Below are 26,883 nucleotides of genomic sequence, written 5' to 3' on the forward strand. Positions count from 1 at the left end.
TGCATAACAGATGCAAGGGTGAGACTGTGAGGGTGCCACCTGGTGCACGCAGCGCCTAGGGATGGCAGGCTCTGCCCACCTCTGCACCTGCTGTCTGTGTGCCCTGGTGCACCGCCCATCTCTGCAAATGGCCCCCAGTGAGGGCGCCACCCAGGGGAAGGACAGAGCCCCACGTGCGGGGAGCCCACACTCACTCTCACACAGGCGGCGCCGCAGCTTGCCACGGATCTTGTCGATGGCGTCGAAGTCAGACACGTGGAAGACGTGCGCGGACGTGGGCTCCGAGGCTATCTCATGCAGCTCTTCCCGCAGTGCCTCGCCCACGCCCACGGCGAAGATGCGGATGCCGGCTGCGTGTGCTGCGGCCGCCGCGTCGCGCACCAGGTCCTGGCTGCGGCCATCGGTCAGCAGGATGGCCACTTGCTGGAAGGCACGGTCCCCGGGGCGGCCACCGGCTTGCGGCGAGAAGCTGCGGGCGGTGATGAAGCGCAGTGCGTCGCCGGTGTTGGTGTTGCCGCCGTGGTAGGCGATGCGCCGAGCCGCCGCCTTCACCTCCTCACGGGAGCTGAAGTGGCCTAGCTCAAAGGCCGTGGAGGGCCGGTCGCTGTAGCGCACCACGCCCACGCGGGTGTGCTCGGGGCCCACCTCGAAGGTGTCCACCAGGTTGGCCACCCACTGCCGGACCTTCTCAAAGTCCTCCTTGCCCACGCTGGAGGAGGTGTCCAAGAGGAAGACGAGATCATAGTGGACGCTCTTGCAACCTGCAGGGCGAGAGGGAGGGCATATGGAGTGCCAAGGGCAGGTTCTAGGGGCTGAGGGTGCACTTGCTGGGGTCTCTCAGACCAGGGGCCAGGTCCTGCTGCCCTGCCCCTCCCCCGGCTCGTGGCCTGGATGCGGGGTTTCCCAGCTCTCACATGGCAGCTGTAATGAGTTTTCCCCAGGGTTGCTGTGAGGGCCCTTAAAAAGATGAACCTGTAGGGAGACCCCCAACCCTGTAGCCTCTCCTTTGGTAGCTGATGCTCAAGACTGGCTTCATAATCATTATTTTTTAAACTTGCTACAAAGAATGCATGTCCACTAATCCCGCTACATTAAAATATTCCCATCCATCGGAGACAGCCATTGTGGAGCCATGGTGAGAATGCAAACTTGATTGTTTTCTATTCTCGTGTCGTTGCCACTGGAGGTATGGCCGTGGCAGACACTGGTGAAGAAGCTGCCCTTGCCACAACGGGCAATAAGCTGGAAACCCATTTCCAGGTTGAGTCTGTTTCCATGGCTACAGGGTCCACCTCGTGGGGGCACAGAACTGACTTAGCCACTGCTTTCTCGTTGGATGTTTAACTCATTCATGGTATTTCACCCCAAGACAACTGATAAACTGTGCCTGTATATTTTAAATATAAATTTATGGAAGTTCTATAATGCTTTTATGATCCTATACTTCAATTAATACATGAAATATTACAGAAACAATAGGATGCTTTAAACAAAACAGGGTGCTTTGTAATTCATTTCTTTCGCCTCAACAGCAACCCTGTGCAGGAAGCTTACTCATCTATTTTACTTTTAGATGACATGAGAAAAGTGTTTTCCAAAGTGTGTGCAAACATCAAGGGAATTAGCAAGAAACACCAGTGTTGATGTTCTTGATATTCCAGAATGTGGGGTGTGGTCGTTCCAAGCAGCAGCGGAGCGGGCCTTGGGAACACCTGGCACAAACATCTGGCCCAGCAAAAACAAAGCAAGAGGGGTGGGATTTGGCCTGTGGTGAAGACCCCGGTTGGGATATCCACACCCCACACTGGAGAGCTGGGGTTTAAGCCTCGGCTCCATCCTGATTCCAGCTTCTTACTAACGCACACCCTGGGACACAGCAGTTGATGGCTCAAGTATTTGGGTCCCTGCCACCTCCACGCGAGACCCAGACTGAGTTCCCCCTCCTGGTTTTGACCTGGTGCAGCCCTGGCTATGTGGGCACTTGGTGAGTGTACTAGCATATAGGAACTCTGTCTCTATCTCTCGGTTTCTGAAATAAATAATTTATAAAAAAAAAGGCAAAAAAGTATCAGATTGCAAAGAAAAGAAAAATGCAAAGGCAAAAAGACTGATGGTAGCCAGGGTACATGAGAATTCGAGAAGGTGTCTGCTCACCAAATGGTCATGAAATTCATCAGACACGCTCTCAGGGTTACGAAAGCCTCATTAAGGAGGGCATCTTCTTGCCTGCCAATTCCAAATATGGGATTTCCACAGGAAAACCATCAGGTAAATGCATAAGGAAGTGCACAGAAGCAAAACCAGGAAAATCCTGGAGACAGCCTACAGGCTCATGCATATGGAATTACTTAAATAAGTTATTATGCATTCAGGCAGCGGAACATCTGTGAGCAGCACAGCTGTAAGAAATCCTTACCTGGGGCCAGTGTCCTGGCGCAGCAGGTTAATGCTGGCATCCTATTGGAGCATGGCCTCAAGTCCCAGCTGCTCCACTTCCAGCCCAGCTCCCTGCTAACGTGCCTGGCAAGGCAGGGGAGGATGGCCCAGGTGCTTGGAGCCCAGCTGCCCATGTGGATTCCAGGTGCCCTGGCTTTGGCCTTGCCCAAACCTGAGCCCATGGCAGCCATTTTGGGAGTGAGCCAGTGGATGGAAGATACCCTTCTCTCCTTCCCTCTCTCTCACTTTCTCTATAACTCTGCCTTTCAAATAATAAATATTTTTTAAAAAAGAAATGTTTGGGATTGGTGCTGTGGCATAGAGGGTAAAGGCATCACCTGGAGGAACTGGCATCCCATATGGGCACCAGTTCAAGTCCTGATTACTCCACTTCTGATCCAGCTCCCTGCTAATGTGCCATGGAAAGCAGTGGAAGATGGCCCAAGTGCTTGGGTCTCTGCACTCCTATGGGAGACTTAGAAGAAGCTCCTGGCTTTGGATCGGCCCAGCCCAGGCCACTGCAGCCATTTGGGGAAGCTGGCTCACTCTTGCTCTCTAACTCTGCCTTCCAAATAAATAAATAAATCTTAAAAAAAAAAAAAAAAAAAGAATGCTTGCTTACCAACACTCAGCCATTTTTTCAGTACAGTGTCAGGTGTGAAAAACTGTATATAAAACACTCTGAATATTGGGGCCGGCACTGTGGCCTAGCAGGAAAAGCTGCTGCCTGCAGTGCTGGCATCCCATATGCGCGCTGGTTCGAGTCCCAGCTGCTCCTCTTCTAATCCAGCTCTCTGCTATGGCATGGGAAAGCAGCAGCAGATGGCCTAAGTCATCGGGCCCCTGCACCCGTGTGGGAGACCTGTAAGGAGCTCCTGGCTTCAGATGGGCGCAGCTCTGGCCATTGTGTCCAACTGGGGAGTGAACCAATGGATAGAGGACCTCTTTTTCTCATCTCTCTCTCTGCCTTTCCTTCTCTCTGTGTATAACTCCAACTTTCAAATAAATAAATCTTTAAAAAAAAAAAAACATTTTGAATAGTAGGAGGGTACTTCAAAAAGCTCATGAAAGGTCAGCGCCATGGCTCACTAGGCTAATCCTCCGCCTTGCGGCGCTGGCACACCGGGATCTAGTCCCGGTCGGGGCACTGGATTCTGTCCCAGTTGCCCCTCTTCCAGGCCAGCTCTCTGCTGTGGCCCGGGAGTGCAGTGGAGGATGGCCCAAGTACTTGGGCCCTGCACCCCATGGGAGACCAGGAGAAGCACCTGGCTCCTGGCTCCTGCCATCGGATCAGCGCGGTGCGCCGGCTGCAGCGTGCCGGCTGCGGCAGCCATTGGAGGGTGAACCAACGGCAAAGACCTTTCTGTCTCTCTCACTGTCCACTCTGCCTGTCAAAAAAAAAAAAAAAAAAAAAACCTCATGAAAAATGGAACTAAAAGAAAACTATTTTGGTGCAAAAATTTTGAAATGCATGCATAGAAAGGTTTTTTCAGAAACTTCATGGAAAATGTGTATTACAAAAAAGTGATGCCTGAATTCCAACATCTTTTGTTCCAAAATAAATTTACCTTTTGATTCCATGAGCTTTTCAAGTACCCTCAAAAGACAGAATTTCAGGAATGAAAACTACATTTGCCTGTCTGCGTGTGCAATTTTGTATGAATGCACAGGAAAAACTGCAGTCCGAAACATGGCTTCCCTATGACAAACAGAGCTGGGAGTGAATTCGATTATTTTGTATTTTCTGATTTATATCTGCAGGCAATGAATTAAGTTCATAAAACAGAAAAACAAAGGTCTTTATCTTCACATAGACTCACATGCACCCACTACATGCACACTGTCACACATACATGCATGATCTCACACACACACACACTCTTCCCTATCTGGGCTGAGCCCAGGCCACCCTGGACTGTTCCACACCCACTGTGCCCTCTGGTTTTCAGAAGCCAAGCTGTAGCAGGCACATCAGGAGCCGAGCGGCAGCCCTGCCTGGCAGGACCGAGCCCTAACGGATTAGGGCTTTGCAGTGTGTTTGCCCAGATGTGTGGACTCACAGATAACTCCTGGGGAGTTTCTCTCCGACACAGAAGGTCACGTTTTTGTCCCTGGGACAATCCTATCCCAGCCTGCTCGGGATAATTGCTCCCGGGGGCCAGGCAGGGTCCAGCTGCAGGCTGTAATCCTACAGCAAATTGTCTAGGGCTGCAGAAGATTCCCTCGTGTGGGAGGCATCGCCGAGGGGCCCTTCTGAGCTCGCTGCCCAGTTTCTCCAGGGGGCTGGATGGTGGGCGTGTGGGGATTGAGTGTGACATGCAGAGAGGGCACTGTGGCAGGCCACCCCCGACAGGAGTCTGCCTCCCTCAGGCCCCCTTCAACAGTGGGAGACGAGGGCACACAGGAGCTGGGGCCTCTCCCTTTGTGCACTTGGGGTCGGCTCACCAAGCACAGAAGGCCCAGGCTCCTCACAGGTCAGTGTTATGACCATCTTCGAGAGGCTCAGGAGAGGCAGAAAGCATGAAGGAATCTGTGAGCCTCTGCAGAAGCAACGTGAACTCCTTTGCTGCTGAGACCCGGAAGGGAGGGAGGGAAGCCTTAGCTGGTCACTCCCTGTGTCCTCACTCACAGCCTTGCCTCTGGGCTCTTTAGCTCATCTGTGAAATGGGACAGCATTTCACACCCTGGGTCCAGCAACAGGTGCTCTCCCCGCCATCCTGTGAGCAGTCCGTGCGCGTCCCATCCAGGAGGGTCCCCAGGGCACAGGCACAGTGCTGGGTGTTGAGGACACAGCTGGCTCCCGCCCCCTCCCTCCTGGCCCAGCACTGACAGGCAGCTTTCCCCATGGCTGGGACCCTCGGAGAGGAGAGCCCAAGCAGCCCCCTGGGCCCTCCCGGCCTTCAGTCTTCTCTGCAAGTCTGTCCTCCTCGGGCCAAGGCTGCCCCTGCTGGCCGGCTCCACAGTGTCGGCTCCCCAGGAAGGTGTCCCGAAGCCTTCCCAGAGCAGGACAGCACAGCAGGGTCCCCGGCCTACACACACCTACCTGATGGGGAGGCTCAAGGACATTTGATAGCCAGCAGTGACCGAGAGCGGCTCGTTCTCCCTCCACCCCTCACGCACTCTCACACCAGGACGTGCACACTGCCGGCTGGACACCAGCGTGCCACAGCCTGATGCCCACCTGCCCGCTGGGCCTGGCAGCCGCCGTGTCCACTCCACAGCAGAAGCATCCCGAGAAGGCAGGCCACGGCGTTCCCTGGGAGGCCGCCCATGACGCTCCTGGGCTTGGGAGCTGGCATTTCTTGGTCGAGAAGTGACAGCGCTCGGCTCTAGTGGGGCATTTCCTGTGTGGAGAAGGACACCCTGTGAGGAGCAGCTCTCCCCTGGAGGCCCCAGGAGCGCGGAGGAGTCGCTGCACCCGGCCTCCCGCAGCCTCCGGGCCTGTCAGCTGTTCCCGGGTCCACGGCACGGCCTCCTGAAGAGCCTTTCAGCGGCTGGCCCAGGTGTCCCTCCATCTACCCAAACAGGAGACGTGTACTGAGTACCGGCCAGTACACGGGACCACAGAACGGAGTCAGAGAGGCCTGTGGTGCCACAGGTGCCCACAGCAGCTCCTGTGTAAGATCCTGCAACAATGCAATCCTTGTCCCCTACTGGATACGGCTCACATGCCTGCTATTACAGGACAGCCTGACCTGTCCCCTCTCACCTCTGCCCCATCCAGATGACCTCTCAACTCCACTCCTGCCCGGCCTGACCTGTCCCCTCTCACCTCTGCCCCGTCCAGATGACCTCTCAACTCCACTCCTGTCCAGCCTGACCTGTCCCCTCTCACCTCTGCCCCGTCCAGATGACCTCTTCCCTCCACTCCTGCCCAGCCTGACCTCTCCCCTCTCACCTCTGCCCCATCCAGATGGCCTCTCAACTCCACTCCTGTCCAGCCTGACCTGTCCCCTCTCCCCTCTGCTCCCATCCAGATGACCTCTCAACTCCACTCCCGTCCAGCCTGGCCTCTCTCCTCTCACCTCTGCCCCATCCGGATGACCTCTCAACTCCACTCCTACCCGGCCTGACCTGTCCCCTCTCACCTCTGCCTCGTCCAGATGACCTCTCAACTCCACTCCTGCCCAGCCTGACCTGTCCCCTCTCACCTCTGCCCCATCCAGATGACCTCTCAACTCCACTCCTGTCCAGCCTGACCTGTCCCCTCTCACCTCTGCCCATCCAGATGACCTCTCAACTCCACTCCTGCCCAGCCTGACCTGTCCCCTCTCACCTCTGCCCCATCCAGATGACCTCTCAACTCCACTCCTGTCCAGCCTGACCTGTCCCCTCTCACCTCTGCCCATCCAGATGACCTCTCAACTCCACTCCTGCCCGGCCTGACCTGTCCCCTCTCACCTCTGCCCCGTCCAGATGGCCTCTCAACTCCACTCCTGTCCAGCCTGGCCTCTCCCCTCCGCTCCCGTCCAGTCTGGCCTCTCCCCTCTCACCTCCCCACTCCTGTCTCTCCTCTCTGCTCCTCCAGGCTGCACCTGGCAGCTGTGACATTTCTTGCAGTTTCCCACCCATGTGCGGGGTCTGCGAGACCCCCTTGCTTTTGTGGCAGGCTTCCCTCTGTCTGAGATTCCCTCTGTCCTCCCTGACAGCCCTGGCAATGCTCAGTTCAGAAAGCCCCTCCCAGACATCGCATGATGACCCCCACCCCGGGATGAGACACCCCCCCAGCTGCCCCCACACGAACCCTAGGCTCCCTCCCATCCGCAGGAGGCTACGACTCTGGCTACTTTCCCATTGCCTGCCCTGCCAGCCGCGTGGTCCCTGGAGGCTGATGCCCAGCTGACAGCTTGGCAAAGGTCACAGCCCCTCCCGCTTGCTCAGCCCACGTATGTGGCTGAAGGAAAACAAAAATCCTGCAAGGGATCCCGGAACTCAGTGCTTGCAGTGCTGGGGAAGTTATTTCAAAGGCATCAGGAGAATCATCCTAAGAGTTACTGTCTTTCAAGTTATCAGGAGAGTACTTTCTTCAGATTTTAATAAAGAGAAACATAGGAAGCAGGTGGCAGGGGAGCAAAGTCACTCGGCCTTTCTTTGCAAAGTGCTGATGGGAGGCAGGCATTAAAGTGGTCCATGAAAGGCCACAGAGGTCTATGAAAATATGTCTGAGCACTAGTGTCCTTGCAGCCACGAGCCACCCCCAGTGACCTGGACCAGGGCTGAGAGGTGATGTGCAGACGCAGGGGAAGCAAGCCCAATAGGGGTGTGAATGCGTGCGCACGCGCGCGTGTGTGTGTGTGTGTGATGTTGAGGATTTTTTCTGAATAATATCAACATTTCAGCTTTCACCAATGACGATCTAAAACAATTTCCAATATTCTGCTGGGTCAGAAGAGAGCTTCCAAAAACCTGGATGAGCTGTGAAGAAAATATCCCCTGTGCTGAGCCTGATGAGAAGCACAGGTACAGCAGTCTCTGGGGTCCTGCCTCCCTCCTGCGCCACATGCACCATCCAGGGAAGCAGGCACAAAAGCGCCCAAAGCCACAAAGCCTGTGTGCTCTGGGGTCCCAGCACCCGAGGCTCCTGAACTCTGTGAGGGTTTTTTCTCCATCCCATGAAGCCTTCTCCAGCTGGGCCTCACTTGTGGCCATGCCCACCTCACAGACTGACCTCAGCCCAGGTCACGCTCCTAGCAGTGGTGAGCAGGGATTGCACACTCTGTGGCCAGCAAACCCAGCCAGCAGCCAGGCCCACAAGCCTTCAAATGCCCCCCGTGCATATCAAATGCCAACGTGTGCCCCTGCACTGAATGCACCACGTGGACACCTCTATCAGTGAAAGCACAGCCCTGCACTGGGTGTTGCATCAAATCACCGACAATCTCCCCTCGTCACTTTCATCCTCACAGCCCACTCAGGATTCCTCCACAGCCGCAACTCTGCAGACACAGTCCCATCTGCAGGCCTGGGGGGCACTCCGTCACCCCTCACATAGGGCAGGCATCATTCCCCATACCCACTTCGACCTCCAGTCCTTCCACATCTCACTGCTGGGTGACGAGGACTGAACCAAGTGCTGCCCCTCCCTGTAGCTGGAAGAGCTGTAAGTGCCCATGGGGCCCGGCTGAGCCCCGGCCACAGCACTCTGCAGTTACTGGCCCCTGTGCGTGCCTCCTCCCGAGGATGGAGGCTCCTGGGGGACAGGGATGGTGGTTTCTTTGTTTCTGCAGCTCAGGGATCAGCACGAGGCAGGCGCTCTGTTAACACTCGTATTTGAAGGGAGAAGGCGAGAGGGGAGAAAGAACGGGGAGATTGATACGTTGGCTGGCACAGAGGACACAGAACTCGGAGAGCATGACTATTGGTGGTTCATGGACATCACATTGTCCAGGCACCACTCCTCTCCCCCACTGTGGTTGGCCCAGTGGTACCCAAACCAGATCTTTCTTCTTCACCAACAGAAAAGATAGCCTAATGCCTGTTACAGTGAAGAATAGTAAGTGCTCACTCCAAGAATGGGCTCAGTAGTTTTTGTCCATGTACGAGGCACTTCACGAAGTTCATGGGTTCATGGGAAAATGGAATTAGGAACCGGCACTGTGGTGTACATAATAGGTTAAACCTCCACCTCCCACGCCAGCATCCCATATGGACGTTGGTTCAAGCCCAGGCTGCTCCACTTTTGATCCAGCTCCCTACTGATGGCCTGGGATAACACTGGAAGACGGCCCAAGTACTTGGGCCCCTGCACCCAAACGGGAGACCTGGAAGAAGCTCCTGCAGCCATCTGGGGAGTGAACCAACAAATGGAAGACCTTTCTCTATGTCTCTCCCTCTTTCTGCTTGAAACTCTGCCTCTCAAATAAACAAATCCTAGAAAGAAGAAATGGAATTAAAATGCCAGTTTATTTTGATGCAAAAGTTTTTAAAATTCACATAGTTTTTTTTTTTTTCATAATACGCATTTTCTATGACATTTTGGAAGACCCCTCTGGCATCTTCTGTCATTCTCAGGTTCATGCTATGAGCCAGGTACCACCACCTCCCTCCATTCATAGGAAACAAATGACAGGGTGGAAAGATCAAAGCCCCACAGCCCCATTAGTGGGGCCAGAGCCCAGCCTCCTTGCCGGGTTACTCTGCATCATCCCATGTGGTGGGTCATTCTCTCTCAGTACCACCTTGGCCACGTAGCTCCATCCTAAAATCCTCCAAACATCTACACTTTCGGCTGTCCAGAGCTATACCTGTCCACAGATTTTATTTTGATCATGACTTACACTTTGAGGGCATTTAATGGGCCATTTTATATGTTTGGGAAGTTACAGAGGATATCTTTGTACCTAAGTTTTGTCCACGGTTAATTAGTCTCTGAGGGTCAGTTTGTAGGGAAACACGTAGAGGTCCTACGAGTTTTGTAAGGACTCTGAGTGGAATCACAGATTGTTTTCCTAAAAAGTGGTGCTGATTCCCACTGCCGCCAGCCACATAAAGACACGTGCCAGTGCCTCCCTCACCACGCTGACTCCTCAACCCTCCAGCTTTGCCCAGTCAACAGGAGAGATGTTGCTTCTGGGTTTCTGCATCCCTTTGACCTGTGAGGTCCACTAGCTAAGTGTACGTCCCCTTCTTTGTATCTTATCCTCATTAGGAGTCCACTTCTAAAAGTATTTGTCGGCCAGCGCAGCGGCTCACTAGGCTAATCCTCCACCTGTGGTGCCAGCACCCCACGTTCTAGTCCGGTTGGGGCGCCGGATTCTGTCCCGGTTGTCCCTCTTCCAGGCCAGCTCTCTGCTGTGGCCCGGGAGGGCAGTGGAGGATGGACCAAGTGTTTGCGCCCTGCACCCGTATGGGAGACCAGGAGGAAGCACCTGGCTCCTGGCTTTGTATCGGTGCAGCACATGGACCGTAGTGGCCATCTTGGGGGTGAACCAACGGAAGGAAGACCTTTCTCTCTGTCTCTAACTCTGCCTGTCAAAATAAAAAGTATTTGTCACTGTCCAAACCCAGGTACTGGACAGGGACACCAGTTCATATATTTCACCTGTGATACACATTAACCATTATTCGCCAGTCTTCCTCATAGGCCACTGCTGAGGGCGGGTGGGCAAATGATGCGGTGCCACCCATGGAAGGCACTCACAGACTCAGAGACAAAGCACACTCATCTTGCCAGAGTACTGACGGTCACCGTTGAGTGCCCGGTGCCTGAAGACCTGGATGACAGCACTCAGAGACCAGCAAGAAGCAGCCACAAGGCTAAGGAGAAAGGCATGGTCCCAAATGGGAGGTGTAGAGGCAGAATTCCACGGTCAGGAAGCAGAGGTCCCAGGGAGAGGAGGGACAGAGAGTCTCAGCAAGTCACACTGACTGCCCACACTTCTCATCTTGCAAGCTGCATGGAACCTAGGACCTGTCTGTCTTGCTCAGTCTGGAGCCCAGCATCTAAAACAGTTCCTGGCACACAGTGGGCACCCAATAAATACCAGATGTGAGGATACATGAAGACTGGCCAGCATCTGATACTATTATCCTACCATGCTATGTTGAGGTAGCCAGGAGTCATTCATTAGAAGGAGGCAGACATCACCATCGAGCCAAGAAAGCAGTGGAATAGCTGGCATTTGTCAGCTCCATGTGCTGGGCACCGTCTAGCTGCTGCATGATTGCATGTGGCCTTCGTGGCAAGCACTGTCATTTCCATTTGGTGCAGGAGGGCACAGAGGTGCAGACTTCTCTCCACAGGCCACCCAGTTGGCTGGAGAAGGGCCTGGGACTTGAAGCAGAGCTCTTTGGCACACCAACACCACTCTCCTTCCAGGATCTCCATAGATTCAACAAATGTGAATATCAGCAACTACTGAGTCACCATTTTTTTATGAAATAAGAAAGTGGATGTGGGGAGATTAAAAAAATGGCGGCATCCACCATTGCTTGGAATTCTCCGAGGATTGGGAAATTTGATAATTTCCATCACTGCAGCAACTGAGCTCCATGTAAGCTGCACACTCCAGGTTTTGTGCAGCAATCTGTCATATATTCTCCCAAATACACATACACACTACAGAAAACTGACCAATATCCCATGTGGATATAGACACAAATGGACTCAAAAGAAGACAAAATTCAACGGCATATTAGAAGTATTAGCACAATCAAGGGAAATTGCCTCAGGAATGTGAGGTTGGCTCATTTCACAAGAATTCATCAGTGTAATGCAAAACAGCAACAGATGAATCCTGGGAATTTACCAAAAGGGAATGGAATCAGCATATGACAGAGTTAGCTGGAGCCCCACATTCACAGCCTCTCAATTCATGATAGCTAAGATAGGGAATCAACTCAGATGTCCACCAACTGACGACTGGATAATGAAATGGTGGCATATATACACTGTGGTATACTACTCAGCCATAAAAAAGAATGAAACCCTGCTTTTTGCAACACAATGATGCAACTTAAAAACAGTATGCTTAGTGAATAAGCCAGACCAAAAAAGACAAATAGTTTTTCTGATTTGTGGCAGCTAACATTTAGAGTACAAAAAAATTTTAATGTATCTGAAGGTGACATCGTGGGATTTGGTTATTGTTTATGGATCTTGTCAATATTTCTGATGAACATGGACTTTCTGCTTTTTACCTGCTGAGTTTTTTTTTTTTTTTTTTTGGACAGGCAGAGTGGACAGTGAGAGAGAGAGAGAGAGAGAGAGAAAGGTCTTCCTTTTTCCGTTGGTTCACCCTCCAATGGCCGCTGTGGCCAGCGCACCACGCTGATCTGAAGGCAGGAGCCAGATGCTTCTCCTGGTCTCCCATGCAGGTGCAGGACCCAAGGACTTGGGCCATCCTCCACTGCCTTCCTGGGCCATAGCAGAGAGCTGGCCTGGAAGAGGAGCAACCAAGACAGAATCCGGCGCCCCGATGGGGACTAGAACCCAGTGTGCCGGTGCCACAGGTGGAGGATTAGCCTAGTGAGCCGCGGCGCCAGCATACCTGCTGAGCTCTTAGTGGTGCACTAAGTGTGTGACTATAAAGCAAAAACTAAAAAAGGAAGGAAGGAGGAGGGAAGTGTCATTGTATTCTCAGGATTGTATCTATGAACCACATGGAATGTCTGCTCTTTATATTAATAAAATAAATTAAAAAGAAGGACGGGGAAAAACACATGGTGATCCAAGTTGATGAAGAAAAAGTGTTTGGCAAAATCCAACACCGTATCAAGAAAAAACACACAATCAACTAAGATTGTAAGGACACTTCCTCCACAATGATAAAGGCTGTGCATGAAAAACCCACAGCTGACATCACACTCAGCCGCCAGAGGCTGAACGTTCCCCTATCAGAGCAGGTGCCAAGGCGGAGGAAGGGGCGAGGAGCTAGGAACACATACCTCGGCTGCAAACCCAGAGACCCGCTTGCTCTACTGACTTCTGGACAAGGTCAAAACCCGACTGGTGCAGCACCCACTCACAGATGGGGAGGACAGGGGATTCAGAAGGCAAAGGGCGAGACTCGCTGGGGGACACTCAGAAAATCCCCAGAGGGAGGAGAAAGTGGTCCTCGGCCTGTGGCTACATTAACTGATTGGGGGGAGCTGTTGAGCCAGCCTTGTGTACTTGGAATAAGTCCCTCTTGGTCATGATGCATCCTGGGATTTGATCTGCTAACATCCTGTTGAGGATTGTTGGCTTCTGTGTTCCTAAGATGCGGAAGCTTCCTGTTCTCACGTCTTTGGATTTGTTATTAGGGTGATGCTGGCTTCCTAGGATGAGTTGGGAGGCATCCCGTCTGCTTCTATCTTGGGAAGAGACGGCAGAAAAGGGACACAGCACCAGGCACACTGCACAAGCTGGCCTGATGAAACCCTGGCTTTGCTCCTGGTGAAGTGGACGGGCAGGTCTCACCCTCAGTCCCTCTACCCACAAGCAGGAGCCCAGTTCTGCTCCCCCAGCGAGCAGGTGGAGGGTGCGCAAAAAGATTCCTGCAAAGCACACAGCACAAAGCCTGGCATAGAGCAAGTGCTCAGGTTTCAGGCTACAGCTCCTGCGGGCGTGGAGTGCTACAATCCCTATCTCTCACTGCCCCTGAACCGCTCCCGGGGGTGAGCTGCCAGGCTGGCATGATGCAGGCCACACCCCTGCCCCTGGGAGGCAGAGTTCTGCCATTAGTCCCCAAAAATCCAGCAATTAATTTACTGAGCTGAGTTCCTTCCAGAAGCCAACCCGTTGCCATAGCAACCAGCATTCCTTATCCAGGGACCCAGAGGAGGGGGCAGGCCAAACACTGAACAGAAAGCAATTTAGAGAGAGAAAGAGATTCAGCACACCAAGAGGGCGGCCTGGACTCAGTCCGAGGTCTGGCTGACACGGGGTCTGGCCGCTGCCCACCGGGAGAGGGGGCTGGGGGACGAGGCACCACTGCTGGGTTGCTGGGGTGATGTGCCATGTCCCAGGCAGGAATCTGGGCAGACACAGGGTCTGGGGTAGCTGTGTCCACACCGCTGAACTACATCTTTAGATCACAGGCCCAGCTCAGAGCCTCTGGCCTGGCCCTGCTGAGCCTTCCGTGATGCGCATGTGGGTCACAGCGGGTGGCTTCTGTCCCAGCAGCACTGCCCAGAGCTGCGTGCTGGACTTGAACTTCACTGAGTGGGATTTGCAGGAAGGAACCTTCAGAAACAAATAGATATGGAGTCGTCTTCTTTTTTTTTTAAACACACCAGACCAGACCAAACCAGACTTGCCCCCGGGATGTGACATCTCTCAGGGCAGCAGGCACAGTCACAAAGCTTCTTAGTCAGAATCCCTGTGTCCAGTTCCAGCACTGCACTTGCCAGACGTGCAGTCCAGGGAAAGTCACTGAGCCTCAACCGTTTTGAGTACAAAGTAGGCATAAAACAACTCACGTCGCAAGTTTGTTGGGCTTCATTAAATGAGAGACTACAGGCTAAAATACGAGGCTACATCTGGCATCAGAGAGTGCTGGGGGAAGCTATTTTATTAGTTTCCACTCCTTAATTTTTTCGCCTGTAACAGAGGAACCACGTCCCCTACTTCTGAGACTTCTGGAGGATTCCACGATAAGGTGGGTGTGAAAGCTTGCACCAAGCAAGATGCTGACAAGGGGAGACTCATCACCTGAGCTACTCAGAGACCGCAGGTGCCAGGGATCATGTCGGGGGCTGGGATTTCATCGATTTAGGGGAGGACTCACTCGTGCCCGGAATGTAGGTGCAATAGTTCACACTGCAGTTTGTCCCAAGAGTCGGCAATCTAATGGTTGGAAGCAGACACGCAAGGTGATGCTTCTATGGGACTGCAGTGAGGGCTCTAACAGAGGACAAGACCCTGACCCAGCCTGGCAGCCCAGGGAAGGCTTCCTGGAGGTGAGCATACCGGAGTTGAGCCTGGAAAGGCTGGTGGGGATAAACAGGAGGAAGCAAGCAGCACAGTGGTTTGGAGGTGGGGAGAGAGAATGATGAAAACTCAGCCTGGGGCCGGAGCCGGGATTGGTGGAGCTGCAGGCGTTCAAAGGTGAGGAAAGGCCATTCACAAAGGCAGCCGGCGACTTGTGCAGTGACCCCGACAAGGGGCTCAGGCTTTGCTCAGAGACCCCCTGGGGCCAGTGGCTCTTTGCCTGCAGGGCAGTGGCAAGTGCTAATGTCACTGAGGAACCCACGAAGGATGGGTTCCAGGGAACAGGGACAAAGTTGCAACAACAACCGAAAGAGATGCCAACAACCTTCCCCTGAGACAGCTGGGCTGCAGACTGCAATCCCAGGGGACTGGCAGGGAGGGAGCGGACAGACGGACAGGAGCCATCTGACAGGCCCAGTTCCCAGTACGGCTAGCGGCACCAGTCAGTAACAGGGATGCTACAATGACATCAGCCTGCACCTACTGAGGTGAGCGGAAGGCACCTGCAAGGCAGCCAGATGCAGAGGCCAAAGGCCAAAGGCCAGTGGCCACTTGGGTTTGGCATTCAGAAGTCAGGGCTGCAGGCACAACTGGAAATGCAGGGAGGGGGCGGCAGGCAGAGCTCCAGGTGGGAATGAGGGCTCAGGTGAGAGCCAGAGGAAGGAGGGGAGCCACTCCGGCCCTTCTCAGACACCAGCGCGGCTTCATTTCTGCTCTTGTAAGTATGTACGCGTGAGCACGCTGTGCATTCCCGTGTCTTTGCTTTCCTTCTCCCAATCCAGTATTTTCCTGCTACTGAAAGCCCTGGCTATGCTGTCAGAGCAGTACCAGCAAGGCCCCACCAGGAGCCGAGCATCCAGCACCACCCAACCATCTCGCTGGCTCCACACAAGGTGACTGCTCAACACTCAAACGAGCAGAACCCAGACCTGCACAGGCTGACACCAAAGTGTCAACAACACGACTGCCAGGCACTCGTCACGCCAAGAACCAGGACAATTTCTGAGTGAGAAAATCCAACCGACTCCAACACCGCAAAAGCTCAGACGTCCTGACAAGCATGTTAAAAAGGCAGAAATCATAGAAATGCTTCAAGGAACAATAACACACTCTTGAAACGATGGAAAAACAGAAATTCTCAGTGGAGAAAGAGAAGATGGAACAGAACCAGAGGGAAATCCGGCAGCTAAAAGTGCAGTGACTCACATTCAGTTATCTCAAGGCCAGCCCCATAGCAGGCTGGTGGCGAAACAACAGAGCGAGGAACCAGCAAACAGACCGATAGCATTCCCCACCTGAACACCACCAGGAAGACGACAGGTGGAATCTTAGAGGCAGCAACAAACATCGGTATCATAGGAGTCCGTGAAGGAGAGGAGAGGGAACACAGGACTGACAAGATTCTGAGAAATAGCAGATGGAAAACTCTCAAACACACTGAGCTATGGATCCTGTCTCCCCCAAACATGAACCCGATGAAATGCACACCAGAGCACACCATGATCAGACTTGTGAAAACTAAAGACAAAACTCCGAATAAGAAGAGTCTAAGAAGAGTGATGCATTGCCTAGAGGGGAAGGCAGCACAAAGGGCAGTGGATTTGTCGCTGGAAACCAGGGAAACCGGGAGGAAGTGGCACAACATTTGTCAAGTGCTGGAAGAAAAGAGCCGTGAATCCACCATCCCATATCCAGCAAAAATACCCCCCACCCAGGGATAAGGGGGAGGCAAAGCCAGTCTCAAGGAAGGAGCGTTAGGGGAATGGGCCACTCACAGACTCATGCTTTGAGGATGGTAAAGCAAGATCCCTAAGGCAAAAGCAAACGCTAGGGAGGCTGAAACCTCAGGAAGCCAGCAGAGCAGTGACATGGGTAGACGCAGGGCAACGTCTGAGCGCAATGGAGTGAGCTTCTCGGGAGTCTTTGGAAGCCATCTGATGGTGGAAGCTGAAGTCATAGCATCAGCTGACACGCTGCAGGGCGAGGTGCATGACGGAGGTAAAAAAAAAAAAAAATCCACTCAGCAGTTATTTGTCAGAGCCCTCAGCCCCCTGAGTGAAAGCGAGGTTTCTACACTCAAAGTGTAAAACATCCTACCACCGACTACGAGAACTCATCCACGTGACCATGCAAGAGCCGACCCCAAAGAGCTGCACAAGGTTTGTATTCAAAAACATCACAGATAAAAATGGAATGGTGGCCGGTGCCGCGGCTCACTAGGCTAATCCTCTGCCTTGCGGCGCCGGCACACCGGGTTCTAGTCCCAGTCGCCCCTCTTCCAGGCCAGCTCTCTGCTGTGGCCCAGGAGTGCAGTGGAGGATGGCCCAAGTGCTTGGGCCCTGCACCCCATGGGAGACCAGGAGAAGCACCTGACTCCTGCCATCGGATCAGCGCGGTGCGCCGGCCGTGGCAGCCATTGGAGGGTGAACCAACAGCAAAAGGAAGACCTTTCTCTCTGTCTCTCTGTCTCTCTCACTGTCCACTCTGCCTGTCAAAAAAAAAAAAAAAATGGAATGGTAAGAATCGTTCAAGTCATCCACAAGAAGACAAAGAGGAAAAGTGGGGAATGAGCTACAGAATGAACAAAAGGAAAGCAAATCAAGTAACAGTAGACGCAAATCCTTACCCAAATAGCACAGGTGTGATTGACTCAAATCCTTAACCAAATAGCACAGGTGTGAGAGAGGGCAGACATCCATTCAGCACCTGGTCCTCAGGGCCCCTCGTGCCCAGGTGAGCTACGTAGGTCATCTCACTCTGACCTCACCAGTCACTGCAAGGTGGCTAGCACCGTCAGGTTTCCCTTTTATGTGTTTATAAATATTTTAATGAGGCAGTGAGGTGCTCAAGACACAGGACACCAATGGATAAAGTATTCTTTCAACTACAGATTGAAATTCATGAAAAACTGAACAGAATGAACAGTGGTTATCTCTGGGTGCTGGATCATCCCATTTCATAGATGAGAAAACAAAGACCCATTAGGCTAAATGACAGCTCAAGGTTACCTAGGACACAGAAGTCGGTCTGAATAGTGGAAAACATGGAACATTCACTACATACCTCATTCCCTTCCCCGCACTGTGCTAGACCCACCTCACCTAGCAAACTGGATCCCCACGAGTCAAGTCATCCTGGGACCCCTGAGGGTAAGCTTTGTCCCCACTGCCTGGAACATCTGCCCACAGAATAGACAGTAATAAAAATGCAATGGCTAAATCAGTGAATGGGCTCCCTTTAATCCAAATCTGCAGCTTTAACAGAAGAGCGGATTTTTTTAGTTAAGAAAATCCTTCTTCATTCTGGAAAAACAGTGTCAGGGCTGCACCGACACGCTGCGTGTCTTATAAAGAGCAGGCAGGTGTTGCTCAAATTCCGGGAGCCTGGAGTACTGAGGTCACAGGTGGATTTGCTGTCTGGGGAGTGTGGGACCCCCAGTCGTACAGGGCTGCCTTTGCACTGTGTCCCCAGAGCCAAGGGTGCTCCTTTTGAGGACATGAGTCCCACTTCTAGGGAGGGCTCCACCCTCACGACCTAAGCACTCCCAAAGCTCCACCCCCTAACACCACTGCATTGGGATCACGTTTAACCATAGGCATATGTGGGGGGACACAAACATTCTGTCTAGCGCACACAGGAACCAAGCCCCTCCACCCCATCTACACCCTGCTGTTATCTCTGTGAATATCTGCCTTCCCCAGACATGGGATCATTGTGACAGCCCCCTGGCCATCCTGAGTTCTCATCCAACCCTTGGCCCCGGCTCCTGCCCCCCACACAAAGAGAGCTGGCGCCTGATGGATCAGAACAACCATCAGCCTCTTTACTAGGGAACTGAAGTGAGCATTCCACGTCCACCTGGCGCTTCTCTTCTCACACCCTCATTCCATCCACCACCAAGCACACCAGCTCTCCCCGCACCAGCACACCCAACCCGTCCATGTCCTGTCGGGCCAGCCCAGGCCACCACTCCCCCAGGGGTACTTGCTTCCCCTTGTACCAGTGAGCAGTGTGAACTCCCAGCAGAAAATGGAGCTCAACAGTACTTCGTCACGGACGCTGTCCACTTCCCCCGCCCAGCTCAGCTCTGCTGAAGACATGGGATAAACTGGTGAAGCCACCGGCTCTTAGCAGATCTCAAAGGCTATGCCCGTTTCTAATCTTACCTTGGCTTCCTCCTCTTCTCTTCTGTGGCTCCCCCTCTTCGTGGAGGAACGACACTAAACCCTGCCTAGGCTTCATATCCGAGTCACGGCACCATTATGTCGCTCCCCCTCTTCGCGGAGGAACGACACTGAACCCTGCGCTGTTCTTTCGTCTGCTCGGCCCTCCCCGGGTTTGCTGCTGGTTCTTCCCGGGTTGGCTACTGTCCCTTCCACCTCCGTGGAAGGGCAGTTCCCCCTGCCACATTCCCCACTTCCGTGGGGGAGCGGCACACCGCCGGCCAGCTCTCTCGGGGGCTGCACAGGTGTTCCCCTTAGATGTTCCCCTTAGATGTTCCTGGTGAATGCCGTCTCTCTCCTCCTTTATAGTCCTCCTCCGCCAATCCTAACTCGGCTGCCCACACGCCGAGTACGCTGCTCTCCTCCAATCAGGAGTAGGTCCTACAGTTTATTGGTTGAACTGGAGGCAGCTGCGTAGAAGCTGTTTTCTCCTCTCCCAGCGCCATATTGTGGGAGAGCAGATGCATAGAATAAGTCTTAATTCCAGTAACTTAGTCCAGTCCGGATTGCTACCCACATCTTCCTCCTCTTTTACTTTGTTTCCCTCTCTCTCCACTCCTCCTCTTTCGTTTTTGCACATTTTCTTGGTCACTCACAGTGGCAATCCCTTCTAGCCATTCCCTGCTACCTGAAACCATGCAGGCAACCACACATGCAGAGGGAGTGCATAAACTTCCAGCCAGTTTCCAGGTATGAAGGTAAGGTGTTGAGAACTTTCAGTGGATCACGGGGACACGAGACAGGAATTAGACCAGATGGACCAAAAAAACCTATCCCTTCTACACCCAAGTGTTCAATCAGTACTAACCAGTTGAGTTCCACACATTACCACCTTGTGTGCATCAATTTCCTTTGCTACTGAGTGACGAGATTCTTGATGCACAAAAACAGCCTTACTTATCTCTGATCCCCAGCACAGAGAAGACGCTCAGTAAATGTTTGTTGAATGAGTCCCTAATAGCTAGTGGGGAGACAGGCATGTTGAGTAGATGAGCATACAAATGACCTCAGCGCCAGCTAGAGCTGTGCCGGCTGCTGCTGCTTCTGCGTCACTTTACCTCCTTACAGGGCCTTGTTAGGGTTCCAAAAGATTAGGGAGCCCCCAAGATCACGCACACAGGCCACAGCAGGACTGGGATTTAACCCCAAACCACTATGCGCTGAATTCTGCATTCTTTTCATTTAACCAGGAAGGATTCCTCTCTCTCTCTATGGAAGAGAAGTACACGGAGGGGGGCAAAGGAAAGAGCTCAGCCTTCAGGAGGCTTCGCTGAAGCTCAGCAGCGAAACATCCTTCCAGTCCTCTCCTCCCGGACGCCCAATGCTGCAGACGGCACCAGTGCTGAGACCTAGGCAGCCAAGCTGCAGGAGGATCACTCTGATTGAAGGAGATGGACAGACAGGAATGTGTGTCCCTAACCTCTTCCTCTATGCTAACAGACTTCAAAAACGGTTCCCTATTGGTCACTTTCTGCTCCTGATCATTTTCCTAAGAGGCAGCCAGATGCCAGTGGTGTTTCTTTCCTAATTGCTAGAAGCTGGAGATGACACTCAGCCCGTATCCATGTAGGTTTTTTTTTTTTTTTTTTTTTTTTTTTTTTTTTTTTGACAGGCAGAGTGGACAGTGAGAGAGACAGAGAGACAGAGAGAAAGGTCTTCCTTTTGTTCACCCTCCAATGGCCGCTGCGGCCCGCGCACCGTGCTGATCCGATGGCAAGAGCCAGGTGCTTCTCCTGGTCTCCCATGGGGTGCAGGGCCCAAGCACTTGGGCCATCCTCCACTGCACTCCCTGGCCACAGCAGAGAGCTGGCCTGGAAGAGGGACAACCAGGACAGAATCCGGCAACCCGACCGGGACTAGAACCTGGTGTGCCGGTGCCGCAAGGCGGAGGATTAGCCTAGTGAGCCATGGCTCCGGCCCCATGTAGTCTTAAAACTGATGATTCTGTAGAATGAGCGCCAAGTGACCTGAGAGACACCTCCTCATTCTGAAGCCATCACCCCCCCCCCACATTGTCTCTAGAGCCATGGATTCATTACTTTAACAAGTACCTCTTGAGCCCCCAATTTTGTGGCAAGCATTGTTTTAAACACTGGGAGTAGCAGCATCCCTGCCTCCACTGAGCTAACTTAAAAAAAAAGATTTCTTTATTTGAATGGCAGTTAGAGGCAGAGAGAGAGGATCTTCCATCCACTGGTTCATTCCCTAAATGGCCTCCGTGGCCAGGCCAAAGCCAGGAGCGTCATCTGGGTCTCCCACAAGAGTGCAGGGGCCCAAGCTCCTGGGCCATGCTCTGCTGCTTTTCCAAACCATTTCCAGGCAGGGATCTGGATTGGAAGTGGAGCAGCTGGGACTTGAACCAGAACCCATATATGACGCTGGTGCTGCAGGTGGCAGCTTAACCCTCTGCACCACAGCACCAGTACCCAGTGGGCTAACTTTCTAAGGGGAAAAGAAAGCAAACAAAATAACAAATAAATAGAAGAAACAGTTTCAGAGAGTAAGAATTGAGTTAATAACAAGGAGACAGAGTCAGGTGATGGAAGGTGACCTGAGTATCACGAATTTTACACCTGGTAAAAGGAAAGCTTGCTTGGATGGAGACACGTGAGCTGAGATAGGAGGAGTGGGGGAGGATCCAGCCTTTCAGAGAAGGGGATGGGATGAGGAGTAAAAGCCTCCACCAGTTCTTGGATCCTGGCAACCAACAGCCTGGGACATGGCATCCACTCTCAGGCTCAGGCTTTCTGCACACCCTTAGGGGAAACACAAGACCCTACCAGAACAGAGATCCATCAGTGGACTCCCAGATAAACCCTGCAGCTGCCCCCTCACCGCCTTGGGACAGAGTGCAGAGTATTCATTGCAGCCCTCGGACCTGGCTTGGTCCTGCGTCTTCAGCCTTTGCCACTGGCTGCATGTCTGCTTGGTGCGATCTGTGGACAAGGGGCAGAAATGGCAGTGCAGGGACGGGGCAGCAGCGGTGGGGAGGGGCAGCATTGTTCACTCCCGTGGTTCCGTGAGTCCAGTGGATGCGTCAGAAGGAAGCTGGACTTGATTGTCAAGTTGGTACCAACCATGCTAAGTGCCTGCCCAACAAGGAAACTTGAGTTGAAAGAAGTCATGGAGGGTGTGCGGGGGCAGGAGCAGGGGGCATGAGAGAGTCCTAACCAGACAAAGTGTCCTTGGAGGGAGGTCTCCAGGGTGAGGGGCTCCATGGAGGACCATCACCCGGGGCCTGGAACACAAGAACGTGCCGGTGGTGATAGCAAAATACAACCACTACTGCAGCCTCTGAAACAGAGGCTGTCGTCTGCCACTCTGCCCTTCATTCTCATCCCAATCTGGGAGGGAGGGGGGAGGGGGAAGCAGCCGATGGCCCCCACTCCCTCTCTAGGCCCTCAGCACAATGGCAGCGCCAGCTATGAGGGGAGGGCAGACCGCTTCACAGTAGGCATGAGATGAAACCCCCGAGCCAGTCTCTGTCGTACCTGATCATGAACAGAGGTTACGGGACGTGGCCACGGCTTGTTCAAACACAGGAAAGCAGCTTTGGAACAGACAAGGCTGAGAGCAGGGACCGAGGAAACACAATACGGTTTTGCTGTCCCAAGCAACTGAGTTCCCATTGTCCACGGCAGGTCCTTCAGCAGTATTGTTTCAGTCATGCCCAGCTCAGACAAACAGGCCTCTCAAGTCAGAGAAAAAGCTCCCTCCGCACCACTAACCCACTCAAGGTGGACCGCATCCAAATCAGAATGGACCTGCCCAGGAGATGCTCAACCACAGAGCAAGTTCGGGGCTGGGATTCAGGTCCAGTCAGTCACGTGGCAATCCCACAGCAGCACGGCCAACTCGGAGTTACTGTCCCCTCCCACGGATGGAGAAGTTGAGGCCAGGAAATCTGCTCAAGGTCAAGTAGTTAGTAAGTGGCAGAGGCTAGGGCCACATTCTGGGCCACCCAACCCCAGGAATGACCAGCTTCGTTGCAGAGGAAAAGGAGACCCACGTGGAGAGGAGGGTCCAGCACAAGTCTGAGATCTCAGCTATGAACAGTTTGGGTTTAGTGCTTTAAGTGGCAAACACGGTCATGAACTTCGAACCCTTCACTTTGCTCCATTCCACAAAGGCGTTGAGTCCAAGGGGCTTGAACAGTCGAGAGAGAAGAGCCATAGACACGGGGCTGGGAGTCTTCCACCCAAAAGCTATGCAGCAGGTGCCTGTGGCACCTAACAAGGCCGGGCAGACACTGCTACTGCTCCTCCACAGGGCATGCTGCACCTCCCCCCCCCCCATCTTCTCTTTGATTGACGGCTCAGTTCAGCCGTGCGTTCCCAGAACTACCACCTCTGCGAGGGCGGACTTCCACGATGCATCCAGGCACATGCTCTGATGTTTCCCACACCGCTGGTGGTGGCAAAGATGACAGGGTCCACCCTCAGCCAGCCCCTCACATCAGAAGACAGCGTCGGCCACTCCTACCGCTCCTGTGCCACCAACCATCTGAAAGCCGTAAGGACCCCGTTCTTGCTCTGCTCACATTTGCAGTGTTGAATTCCTCCTGGTCTCCTCCTCTTCCGCCCCTCCTCCACCCCCACGGTCCCCATAAGTGCACTGCCTCCCTTCCTTTCACAACAGATGGTCTCAGGTTACAGGGGCTTGAGGACAGGAGAGATATTTCTGTTGAATTTATTTTGAGCAGTCTCTGCTCTGGCGAAGCCACACTTATAAATAGTGCCCCAGCACCCACAATGACTCGGGGGTGCCACCCCCTCCCCTTTTCTGGGAGAGAATAAAGAGACGCCCACGCAGTGCTCCTTCTGGGAGGGCTTCCTGCTGTCACTGCTCTGGCCTCAGCCCTGTGAGCACAGCTACGTCACTTCCCAAGATGCGGTCAGCCTCATCAGAGGCTCAGAGAGCTCGGTGTGGGGAGCAATCCGGACTAGACTAAGTTACTCGAATTAAGACTTATTCTATGCATCTGCTCTCCCACAATATGGCGCTGGGAGAGAAGTAAACAGCTTCCGCACAGCTGCCTCCAGTTCAACTAATAAATTGTAGGACTTGCTCCTGATTGGAGAGCAGCGTACTCGGCGTGTGGGCAGCCGAGTTAGGATTGGCAGAGGAGGACTATAAAGGAGGAGAGAGACGGCATGCACCAGGAACATCTATGGGGAATATCTAAGGGAACCCGTGCAGCCCCCGAGAGAGCCGGCCGGCGGTGTGCCGCTCCCCTGCGGAAGTGGGGAATGTGGCCAGGGGGAACTGCCCTTCCACGGAGGTGGAAGGGATAGTAGCCAACCCGGGAAGAACCAGCAGCAAACCCGGGGAGGGTCGAGCAGACGAAAGAACAGCGCAGGGTCTTGTGTCGTTCCCCCACGAAGACGGGGAGCGACATAATGGTGCCGTGACTCGGATATGAAGCCTAGGCAGGGTTTAGTGTCGTTCCTCCACGAAGAGGGGGAGCGACATAATGGTGCCGTGACTCGGATATGAAGCCTAGGCAGGGTTTAGTGTCGCTCCTCCACGAAGAGGGGGAGCAACATAATGGTGCCGTGACTCGGATAGGAAACCTAGCTCGGATAGGAAACCTAGGACGGATAGCAAACTTAGGAGGGAAGAAACGGGAAGAACTGGGAAAATATCGGAGAGAGAGACTAGCAAACAGCCTAGGGAAAATATCGGAGAGAGAGACTAGCAAACAGCCTAGGGAAAAGCCGGACGAAAAGGGTGCCGGAAGAAGCTATTGAAAGCCTAGGCATAGATTCGGATACGGACTACGGGGGGAAGCTGGGAGAAATCTCTAAGGTCGAAAGCGAAAGTGAAAGCTAGAACAGACTGACTCGGATGCGGACTGTGGGGAGAGGCCAGGAGAAATGAGGGAGGAATATTGTTGGAGGAAAGCTTGGGGAAACATACCGGGTAGAGAAAAATGTTAGGGAAACTGAAGCCGCGGGGGGCAGGCCGAGGCGGAAACGAAAGCCACTTTGGGATTCTCAAGTTAGCCCGGGAATAGGGGGCGAAAAGTTGAAACCAGAAGCGGAAATGTAAGCCTGGTTGGGATCCGTCTGATTAGCCCGGGGAGCAAAGGACGGGAAGCCAAACCGTGGGGCGGAGACGTAAGCTGGGTTGAATTCACCAGGTTAGCCCGGGGAACTTAGATTGAATGCTAGTGGCGGACACGTAAGCTACGCTGTGTGACTCGCGGAGGCTGCTGCGCGCAGACAGAGCGTGCGGGGCTCAAGTACATAGGGAACGCGGGGCTAGCGCGGAGACCGCGGAGTGTGCGCGCGAAGCCAAGCCGCGCAGAGCCGGGAAGCCGCGCAGATGAGAGAGGCGCGGGCTGAAGCGGCTCAGAGCCGGAAAGCCGCCGAGAAGCAGCCTCGGGGCGGGCGCCGGAAAGCCGCAGGGATAAGAGAAACAGAAGTTTAGAAGTAAAATGAGAGAAATGGGAATGTTGGCAGACAGAAGTAAAATGGGGGAAATAGGAATGCCCGGAGATAGAGAAATAGAGAAATAGAAAGGCCTCCCCTCAACATGGCAATGAGAAAGCTTGGATTCGGTCTGCCCGATTAGTGAGGCGATGAGCACCTGCAGCGGCTAGCAGCTTATGCGCCGCAGGTCACCGAAGATAGGCACGAATTAACATCAGTAAGGCCTCCCCACAATACAGCAATTAGGAGGCTTGGATTCGGTCTGCCTGATAGGTTTTGTAAGCACCAGCAAGCAGCTCGACCGGAGTATGAGCTGCAGGTCACCGAAGATAGGCACGAATCAACACCAATAAGCCTCCCCACAATATGGCACTGAGAAGGCTTGGATTCGGTTTGCCTGATAGGTTTTGTAAGCACCTGCAGGCAGTTCTAGCAGAGTAGAGCATGTGCTGCAGGGCACCGAACACAGGCATGCATCAGTGCCTAGAAACCTCCTCACAACATGGCGAAGAGAGGACCCGGATTCGGTTTGCCTGATAGGACTTGTAAGAGCCTGTGGCAACTCTAGCAAGTAGAGCAGAGTGTGTGCCGCGGGACACCGAAGACAGGCGCGTATCAACGCTAAAAAATAAAAAGAAAGGGGGATCTGTGGGGAGCAATCCGGACTAGACTAAGTTACTGGAATTAAGACTTATTCTATGCATCTGCTCTCCCACAATATGGCGCTGGGAGAGAAGTAAACAGCTTCCGCACAGCTGCCTCCAGTTCAACTAATAAATTGTAGGACTTGCTCCTGATTGGAGAGCAGCATACTCGGCGTGTGGGCAGCCGAGTTAGGATTGGCAGAGGAGGACTATAAAGGAGGAGAGAGACGGCATGCACCAGGAACATCTATGGGGAATATCTAAGGGAACCCGTGCAGCCCCCGAGAGAACCGGCCGGCGGTGTGCCGCTCCTCTGCGGAAGTGGGGAATGTGGCCAGGGGGAACTGCCCTTCCACGGAGGTGGAAGGGATAGTAGCCAACCCGGGAAGAACCAGCAGCAAACCCGGGGAGGGTCGAGCAGACGAAAGAACAGCGCAGGGTCCTGTGTTGCTCCTCCACGAAGAGGGGGAGCGACACTCGGAAGCCCCAGCACATCGCAGCCATACACATACGTGGAGATGAGCAGACAAGGGAGAGACAGACAGCTGTGCACCCCAACATTCTCCATCCACCTGGAACCACTCACGTGCTCACCCGAGCTTGGATGTCTTCAGTGCCCAGGAGCTCATTACATTTGTAGGACCCGAAGTGCATTCTAGAACTCTGACACAGAGTGGGCAGGTGTCTTTTAGCGCCGCTGGCTGGCTGGCTGCGGAGGACAATGTGGAAGGCAA

General features: G+C 53.5%; 1 protein-coding gene across 1 annotated transcript in view; it reads right to left on the reverse strand.

Annotated features, from left to right (window-relative positions):
• COL22A1 (collagen type XXII alpha 1 chain) overlaps nucleotides 1–26,883 on the reverse strand; it is a 268,939-nt gene that overhangs the window by 236,830 nt on the left and 5,226 nt on the right. Inside the window, exons 2-3 of the mRNA XM_051844068.3 lie at nucleotides 5,618–5,780; nucleotides 195–761 (exon numbers count right to left, since the gene is read on the reverse strand). Of these exons, the coding sequence (XP_051700028.3) occupies nucleotides 195–761; nucleotides 5,618–5,735 (685 nt within the window). The 5' untranslated portion in view covers nucleotides 5,736–5,780. The remainder of the gene's footprint in view (nucleotides 1–194; nucleotides 762–5,617; nucleotides 5,781–26,883) is intronic.

The sequence above is a fragment of the Oryctolagus cuniculus genome, chromosome 6, assembly GCF_051225735.1.
Source record: "Oryctolagus cuniculus isolate XC-2025 breed Fujian yellow rabbit chromosome 6, ASM5122573v1, whole genome shotgun sequence".
Taxonomy (NCBI): Eukaryota; Metazoa; Chordata; class Mammalia; order Lagomorpha; family Leporidae; genus Oryctolagus; species Oryctolagus cuniculus.